The 9,245-nt window shown below is 44.6% G+C and overlaps 2 protein-coding genes across 2 annotated transcripts in view; one reads left to right on the forward strand and one right to left on the reverse strand.

The window, feature by feature from the left end:
- Bpifc (BPI fold containing family C) overlaps positions 1–9,245 on the reverse strand; it is an 81,809-nt gene that overhangs the window by 53,332 nt on the left and 19,232 nt on the right. The gene's annotated exons all lie outside the window — the stretch shown is intronic.
- Positions 5,689–9,245, forward strand: part of Fbxo7 (F-box protein 7) — a 17,654-nt gene continuing 14,097 nt past the window's right edge. The window contains exons 1-2 of the mRNA XM_005358261.2: positions 5,689–5,898; positions 7,936–8,230. Of these exons, the coding sequence (XP_005358318.1) occupies positions 5,777–5,898; positions 7,936–8,230 (417 nt within the window). The 5' untranslated portion in view covers positions 5,689–5,776. The remainder of the gene's footprint in view (positions 5,899–7,935; positions 8,231–9,245) is intronic.

Below are 9,245 nucleotides of genomic sequence, written 5' to 3' on the forward strand. Positions count from 1 at the left end.
TCCAGCTTTCAGGGGAAGATACTGCTATACAGAAAGCTGGTCCAGCTCTCAAGGGAGGATGCTGCTATACAGAAGGCTGGTCCAGCTTTCAGGGGCAAATCATAATTAAAGGACATCCTGTGACTCAGTTAATCCTCTCCTTGGTGTTCATCTCTGTGGAAAACTGCAGGGCCATCTGATACCCAGAAGGAAAGTGCCTCAGGTAGCTGTGACTGCTAAAACTCTAGTGAAGAAAGCCTGATACTCCCAGAAATGCAGTAACCCCACTCCACCCTTTAAATATGCCAAACTGGAAAAGAAGGCTGTTTTCTCTTCCAAGTAAAAGAAACCCAGAGACCGTGTGACCCGTGCATGTGCCATTGCTCTGCTCTGCCAGGAACTCCAAGTTTTAGCCTGTGCTACACTGGCTGCGGCAGGAGGAGGCTGTGATTCATATGTGAATGGATCAGAGTTGGATCTATCATAATATGTCTGGTTACATATAGAAATACATATTCTATTATGGAAATAAGCTATAACCTTGCTCAGTTAAGCCAGGAAGGCTCAGAAGCAAAGACGCTCCATTAACAGTGAGTATAATTATTACCCAGATCTTGTGTCAAATGCCATTCTCCAGACAAACAAACAAACAAACAAACAAAAAATGAAAGTAGGTAGGGATTCTCAGAAAAACAAATTGCTGGTTTTGGTCCTAGGGCAGAAAATATACAAAATTATCCCATTGCACCTCATAGCTACAGGAAGTAAGAAAATACTCAAAAATGGAATTGAATAAAATAAATGAAGGAAAAATACAGAGATGGAAAAACAAATACAAGAACCAATGGAAGACTCATCTTCCAGTGGACAGAGCTGGGCAGCAGCAATGAAAAATTAATTTTAGACTATGATAAATAATATAAAGTAAGTATTTAATTCACACTAGTACAATTTGATGTGGTAATGATTTCTTATTAATAAAGAAACTGCCTAGGCCCATTTCATAGGCCAACCCTTAGGTAGGCGGAGAAAACAGAACAGGATGCTGGGAGAAAGAAGCTGAGCCAGAGAGTCGCCATGATTCTCCCACTGCAGACAGACGCAGGCTAAGATCATTCCTGGTAAGCCAGCTTGTGGACTACACAGAATAATAGAAATGGGTTAGATCAATATGTAAGAGCTAGCCAATAAGAGGCTGGAACTAATGGGTCAGGCAGTGATTAAAAGAATACAGTTTCCGTGTAATTATTTTGGGGCATAAGCTAAGCTAGCCATGTGGGTGGCCGGGTGCAGGGGACGCAGCCCTGCCGCTCCTATTTCAACAACAATTGATTGGATAAAAAAATAAACAAGCCCTCTCTCTTTCTCTCCACCCCCTCACCCCCTTCTCCCCTTTCTCCTTCCCCTCCATAACCCATCTAATAAATATCTAATTCTAAAAAGAAAAAAAATAAATGTGCTATGTAGACCAAGCCAGTGCAAAATGATTGATTGATGATTGATTTTTGAGACAGGAGCTTTCTATGTAGTTTTTGCTGGTCTGGAATGTAGATCAGGCTGGCCTCGAACTGACAGAGGTGATCCTGCCGCTGCTTCCTGAGTGCTGGGATTAAAGGCATGCACCACTATGCCTGGCTGCTATTTACGTCAGGATCATGCAACCCAGACTGATGGGGCTTGCTAAGTAGCCAGGGATGACCTTGAACTCTTGATTTTTCTACATCTCCCAAGTGTTGGGACTACAGGCATGCACCATTATACTTAGACTGTGCGATGCTATTGATCAAACATGGGGCTTTGTGAATGTGTGGCGAGCACTTTGTAAGTTAGGGCATAGGAAAAGAAACCACTAAAATGGCTGCTCCATGACTGGGGGAAGGCTTTTCATTGTGAATAAGACACAGAGAGAGAGAATATCCAGAGACATTTGGAAGAGTCCAAAGCAGAGAGAAAAAGAAGTAGATGGGACATGGCCAGGGCTAGGGAAGTGGAGCATGGAAAAGCCATGTGTGTTACATGGAGGATGAGTAGTTTTGGTGAGGGAACCTTGTGAACTGGAGCAGCCTGGGATGTTAGGGTAGAGGACATGGTGAGAAGAGCTAGCGTAGTTGGAAATTTCTGTCCTGCCTGGTCCCTCAGCTGTTCAATCCCAAAGAAACACACAGAGGCTTACATTAATTATACACTGTTTGTTCTATTAGCTCAGGCTTATTATTAACTAGCTCTTACAACTTAAATTAACCCATAATCCTTGTCTGTGTTTAGTCACGTGGCTTGGTGCCTTTTCTCAGTGAGGCATTCTCATCTTGCTTCCTCTGCATCTGGCAGGTGACTGCATCTCTGCCTTTCTTCTTTCCCGAATTCAACTAGTCCAGTTGCCCTGCCTATACGTCCTGCCTGGCCATTGGCCAATCAGCGTTTTATTAAATCAATACAAGCGACAAATCTTTACAGTGTACAAGAACATTAGCCCACAGCATTCCAGGATGCTAGTGTGGGTTTTTAAATGCATAGCAAGTGTGTGTGAACGGGGACTCAAGGAGACAGAAGGACAGCGTGTGCTTTGATATGCAACCACAAGTTGATGTGGCAGGACAAATGGACAGCCATTTGTCCCCTTGCCAGAGTCAAGGGACTATAATGGAAATGACTCATTTTGGCATACAGAAACCTGTTTCTGAGGAATGCTAAAAGTATCTGCCAGCAATCCTATGATTGCTAAGCCAGCATGAGCCTCATGAGTCAAGATGATCGTTTTGGACCAAGTCAAAAGGCCTGCTCTTTTGGGGTGCTTGTGATTTTCCTTTGGACCTAACATTTACCAACTGAACTATATCCCCAGCTTAAGTCTGAACAATCTATACAGATACCCCACCTGCAACGCGTTAGAAAACAGCCCCTATTTTAAAGTTTAAAAAATATTAAGTGTATGAGTGTTTTGTCTGCATATCTGTGGACTATATAGTTTTCTGGTGTCCACAGAAGCCAGAAGGGCACATTGGATCCTCTGGAACTGGAGTTACAGATGGCTGTGAGCTGCCATGTGGATGCTGAACATTAAATCCAAGTCCGCCAGAAGAGCAGTCCGTCCTCTTAACCACTGAGATATCTCTATAGCCCTACAGGGTGTCAAGCCCCCATTCCCCCCCCCCATACCTTTTTATGGGAAATCACACATTTCAGGTCAGAGCACGGCGCTAGAGTGTACTTGTCAAATTCAGGGTTTCCTATCAATATTTGGACAGCCTTCCTTATGCTTCTGGGAAATTCTAATAAGCTCTGCCTCCCCAAAGAAAGTCAGATTCTAATTTTCAGTCTCTTTTGTGGTCAGGATTCAGGAATGGGGCCCAAACTTCCTTAGGGCACACCCCGATAAACTCTTGATTGGAAAGAAAAATGAGGAAACAGAATCTTTTTTAGAAGTGTCATTTTGTTGGTGCAGGAAAAAGCAAACAAACAAAACAAACAAATAAAAACAAAACAAAAAAAAACACAAGGTGTCTGCTAATAGCAGAGACAGTTTCAGCCACACCCCTGTGTGCTCTAGCAGTGGTGACAACAGTTTTGTCCGGTAGTCCCAACTTTGGTACCTTTCTTATCAGGCAAGGTCTTAGGTGTGGTTATGAGTTTTCTCCAATTCTCCCTAAATCCCTTGGGCCATATAGTATCCTTTTAATTCCTTCCTTCCTGGGTAGTTGCCCCCAAAGTCAATTTCCACTGGCTAGAATTGAAGACCTTGATATTAAAGACTCTCTTACAACTCTTCAATGGCTTCTCATGTATTCTAGAATTTGTCTTAAACTCTTTGCCCAGGCCAAGACTATCTCTTTCATAAAAACTGTTTTCTATTACAATCAGTCTCAAATCAAGATCAATATATATTTATAATGAATATCAATATTCATGCTTTTGGTTTGATATTCTTATACTGAAATGTTGGCTTGTAGCCAAAAAATGATAGAAAAAAACATTACTTTTGAGGCTGGGTCATAAAAGACTTATTCATAGCTTCTGTCTTGGTTATTCTTGGGTCACTTACTCTGGGGGAATCATCTATCATGTTATGTGGACATGCAAGCAGATCTCTGAAAAACTGAGGCAATAGGTTGAATAATGCTTGTAGTTGAATCTTCAGGCAGACATGGCAGGAGAGCCCGAGAAAGAACCACCTATCTATACTACCCCCAAGTTCCCAATCTACATAGGTTCCTATGGAGAAATGAATGTTTTATTGATGTAGGCTAGTAAGCTTTTGGGGGCAATTGTTAGGCATCAAGAGGTTACTAAGACACTGTGCGACAAAGACCAGCAACTACAAGCTGCTTTAAATTTTGCTGAAGCTTGAGGGAGGTAAAGAAGGTGGCTTCAACTTCAAGTTTCTAAGAGCAGTGCCAAGGAAGAAATGGGGCAGGGATTGTTTATTCCACAGAAAAAAATGTTAACCCCACAGATTAAAGGAGAAAGACCACCAGTCCAACTCATGATGGCCAAATTAATTAAAGCAAGCTTTTTTTTTTTTTTTTAGTTTCTGTACATGGGTCTCTTTCCCTAAGGGCAAGGTCCAAGAGACCAGCATTGGACATGGGTACAAAAAAGGTTGTTAGGGGGTAGGGACTTTCCAAATGGGGGATTTGGCAGGCAAGCAGGTGGGATTATGGGAGAGAACACAGGGATAACACGTTGGCCATAACAACCTTCTTAAACAACAACAATAACAACAAAATGGTTGCAAGTGGTCATAATAACCCTCTGAAACAAAGACATGATTACAAGTCCTGGCACAGGCAGTACAGAACCAGTTATAGTTATGGTTACAGGTAGGGACATAGCCTAATCCTCGAGAAACAGAGATTTAATCATAAACAAGAATGAGCCTAGTTTGTCTTTACTATAAGATGGCTTTCAGACCTAAGATGGAGGCAGGCTGGTTTACCAGGATTTGCCCTGGGAAGTGAAGAGCTATACTGTTGATGTGGCGTTTGAATGCTCTGGGAGAAACCAAAGACTTAGGCTCAGTTCAAATTTATATTAAATGAATGTGTTCTTGGGGCTTACTAGTAGGACGGCAGCCATAGAGCTAAAACAGCCTGTGTGTGGAAAGGAGGTAAAGGTGGGATTTTAAAACTGAAGTCAGAAAGGTGTGCAGTACAATCATTCATGGAACTTACAGCTGGGCGGGAAAATTGTTTTACTTCCCCCAGTTTGTCTTACTTTCCCACTATATAGTAATAAAAAGACCACAGCGATAAGCAAGTTTTACAGAAGCAAAGGCAGCTGCTAATAACACCTCACAGCCCATTATCCTATTCTTATCTCACCTGAAGGCCACTAAGGTCGCCCAGGCACTCCAGACCCAAATGGCCCTTGAGGGATGCCAGCTTCCATGCTAAGGTTCTTTAGACAGCACAGGAAACCTGTGTCAGGTTTGAGCACTCTAAAGACTGGGATAGAGCAGTTCATTTCGGGGCCTGCAAAAACACAGCGCCACCGGGTTCGAACTGGCAGTCAGGTCCTCGCACAGTGGGCAGCGGTCCTTGCAGAGATCCTGCAAGCAGGGAAGCGCGCAGGTTATTATCTACGAGCCTAAGCGACTCAGCGCCTGCGCCGTGGGCATCTCGCCCCCAGGGGGCGCCGTCGTGCGCCGAGCCACCGATGGGAAGGAAGCGAAGGCGTTCGGCGCTCCACTCGCGAACTGGGCAGTAGGGGGCGTAGTCGAGAGCGAGCGAGGCGAACGCTTTCGGTTTCTCCTCCGCTCCGGTAGCCGCGGCCGCCGCCCGAGGCTGGCGGTCCTGTCGCCATGAAGCTGCGCGTGCGGCTTCAGAAGCGGACCCAGCCGCTGGAGGTGCCGGAGCCGGAGCCGACGCTCGGCCATCTGCGCGCGCACCTCCGCCAGAGTCTGCTGCCCACGTGGGGGTTCAGGTGAGCGGGGTCCCCTATCGCGGGCCTCGGGGACAGAGGAGGGGCGGGGGGGGGGTTGGGCGCGCCTGGCGGTCACGTGAGGTCGCCTGCCGGGTCACCTGTGACTGTGGCGACCGGCTGCTGGGCTGGGTGCTCGCGGGGTTCCAGCTTAGGGAGACCATGGCCCAGCCTCCCCGGGCTGCCGCTGTCGTCCCCGGTGAGTGTCACTTCCGGGTTTGCGCCCCCCCCCCCCCACCGGGAAGGCGGGAAGCGCTAGCTGCGGTCGGGAGTAGGGAGCCTGCGTTACACCCTCCCGATGAGAACCGTCGGAGCTTGAATTCAGTGGCTAAATTGGAAAAGCATCGCGCCTGAAGTGATGAACTTCTTGCACCCTAGGCCGCTGTCCTTAGTGCCACTGCTTAGGGCAACAGTAACTAAAAGCATTGCTGAGCTTGCCTATGCCAGACTGCTGTAACTTTCTCACTGCAACATTTTAGGAAGTACGCGTGCTTCTAAAATAGAGGCATGACCCCAGAAAACTTTCAGTTTGGTGGCAAGTTGAAAAAGGATTAAGTTCTATTTCTGATTTTTGGTATTGCCGATGAAGCTTCTATGTTTCCGAAGCTATTTTCAGGTCATAGACAAGTATATTGAACGACTCACTTCAAGTGGTGAGCTAGAAATTTGAACTCGGGCATAAAATGTTTTAAAAAGATAAACTCTGGCCCTTTCCTTTAATTTACATTTTTAATAGCCTTTCACTTTATTTGTAGGGACTTGAGTAAAATGAGGTCCTAGACGGATTTCTCATTCTCTTACCTCTCCCCCACCCCAGATTCAGATCTTGTTAGATTAAAAGTGAGCCTGAGCTCTGGCTATTCCTAGCACTCAGAAGGCATAGGCAAGGGGGTCTCTTTGAGTTCAACACCATGTGGTCTACATAGCAAGTTCCAGACCAGCCTGGGTTACATAGTGAGACCCCATCAAATAAAATAAAATGAAAATAATGTTAGCCCAAACATTAAAGAGCCATTTTTCACATTAAAAGGATTAAACAACATATTGTTGTATTTCCACATAATGATGTGGAAATCACACTACATCCTGGTGTAAAACTGAGTGTTTTATGTGTTGGTAACAGTTACTCCTCCACACATGTTGAGACTCCTATGTTTAAGGTATTTATAAATTGTATCACTCTTCAGTTGAGTAGGGTCATCTTGAAAAGCTGTGAAACCCAAGAGCCCCACCCAGCTAGTTTCTCTTTCAGGCTTGTTTTCAAAGTTGAGCTTGATTAGTTGGATGGAATTTAGGCCTCCGCAGATTGTGAAAGTAAATTCATTCCTTTGAAATTTTGTTTATTTGGGGAACAAAAGGGAAGCTTTCATTTGTGTCCATATGATACAGGTGTATTCCTGTAGAGCGTTTTTCTTTTGTTCTCTACAAAATTATTGTTTGTTTGGGGAGTTTTTCCCTTTCTCTTCCAAAATGGTGCTTTCAAGGGCAGCTGGCAGATTTTCAGCTTTCTGTTTATCAGAGCATTTGCAGGCAGCAGCGGAGCGGCTGATTGTCTAAGGAGGGGGAATGGTTTTGACTCCAGTAGTGTCTCATAGGTGTGCGTAAGAAAAAAGAACCGGGCTGGGGAGTTGCTAACGCACAGCTGCACAAGCCTAACACCCTGAGTTTGAATTCCCAGCTCATCTGAAGCTGGAAGTAAAGCTGTGGATTAAATTGATGTGTTAGGCTTAGGAAGCACTTCAACTTTAAAGCTGTTAAAATACTGAAAACTGCATTCTTTAGAATCGATGAAAATGTAGGTTAATAATAAGTACTACATACCCCTGGCTAAACTTATAGAAACCTATTATTAAACTTATTAGAAACCTATGACTTGGGCATTGGATGAGAAGAACAAGGAATTTAGTCCCCTGCTTTTATTATTATTATTATTACTTAGTGCTTTTGGGTACACAGCATGTAGTTTAGTGTATTCCAAATGTATTGTTTGGAATAGTGGAGTAGGTAGCTCTTACTGTGCTCATCCATCTTTCTTGGCAGTTCTGATACCCGATTTGCAATTACATTGAACAACAAGGATGCCCTCACTGGAGATGAAGAAACCTTGGCTTCATATGGGATTGTTTCTGGGGACTTGATATGTTTGGTTCTTGAAGATGACTTGCCGGCACCTAACTTACCTTCATCTACAGATTCAGAACCTTCCTCACTCCAGGATACTGACCAACCTTCTCAGGCTGCCAGCTCATGTCAGGCTAGCATCCCCGATGAACGGCGGAGCGACTCTTCCCATGCACAGGCCACCCAGTTTGATGCCTGGAGTGATGACAGTGTGGTGGGTATTAAAGATGAAGAGATGGAACAGAGTAATTGATCAGATATATTGGCACTCCAGAGGAATCCTACACCAGTCAGGATGATTAGTATCAGTAAATTATAGACTGTGCCCTTTCTGAACATTTTCTTTTAACTGCTAAATGTCTGGACTGATTTTATGCTGACATTCTAAGATGCATGATTTTGTAGTTTTCCTCAGATGTTCCTTTAGGTCGTGTATCACGTGGTGTCTGATGTTTGTGTGTTTATGATCCCTAACTTACCAGTTTGGACACTCACTAATGTTGTACCTATAAACAGCCCAGGTATTTCCAGACGACTGGCTGAACTTTTAAATGGTTATCAGACTGTCTAACACCGCTTTGGAAATAAGATGCACCATCAGGCCTGTCCTCCACATAGAAACGCCCTGCTTTGCCCCTCAGTAGGACCCCTGATATTCTGTGCCTTTTGACTTCTTTTTGTTGTTGGTGGTGGTTTTTTGAGACAAGGTTTCTCTGTGTAACAGCCCTGGCTGTCCTAGAACTCAATATATAGGTCAGGTTGGCCTTGAACTCACAGAGAGCCACCTGCCTCTGCTTCCCAAGTGCTGGGATTAAAGGCGTGCACCACCATAGGCCAATTTTGGACTTCTTATAACACAGGCTGCCAGTCTGTGTTCTTCTCTTTTTAAGGTCTTCTGTTTCTTACTTCTTCATTGTGTTATTCTCTTGCTCTTCAGTAGCTCTGTGTCTGAGTTGAAAATATCTCTAGTCCAGTCGTGTTATTTCACAGAAGAGAAAGCCCCTTATCATCCTGTACCCAGGCGTTCCGAAAGTTGTCCTACCCTGCCTCCCCACAGCTAGTTTCTGTTCTTTCCCGTCAGTGATTGTCTCTCGCTAGTACTGAGTCCTGATAATTGCTTGCTCGCATCAAGTGTACAACCTGCTGACCTTGTGACCAGCCATGTGGCCCGGTGCCCTTGCTGCTTCTCCTTTTCCTGTTTGTACTTCTGTATTCCAATAGTTCAGTGA

This window comes from Microtus ochrogaster, chromosome 24 (assembly GCF_000317375.1).
Source record: "Microtus ochrogaster isolate Prairie Vole_2 chromosome 24, MicOch1.0, whole genome shotgun sequence".
Lineage (NCBI taxonomy): Eukaryota > Metazoa > Chordata > Mammalia > Rodentia > Cricetidae > Microtus > Microtus ochrogaster.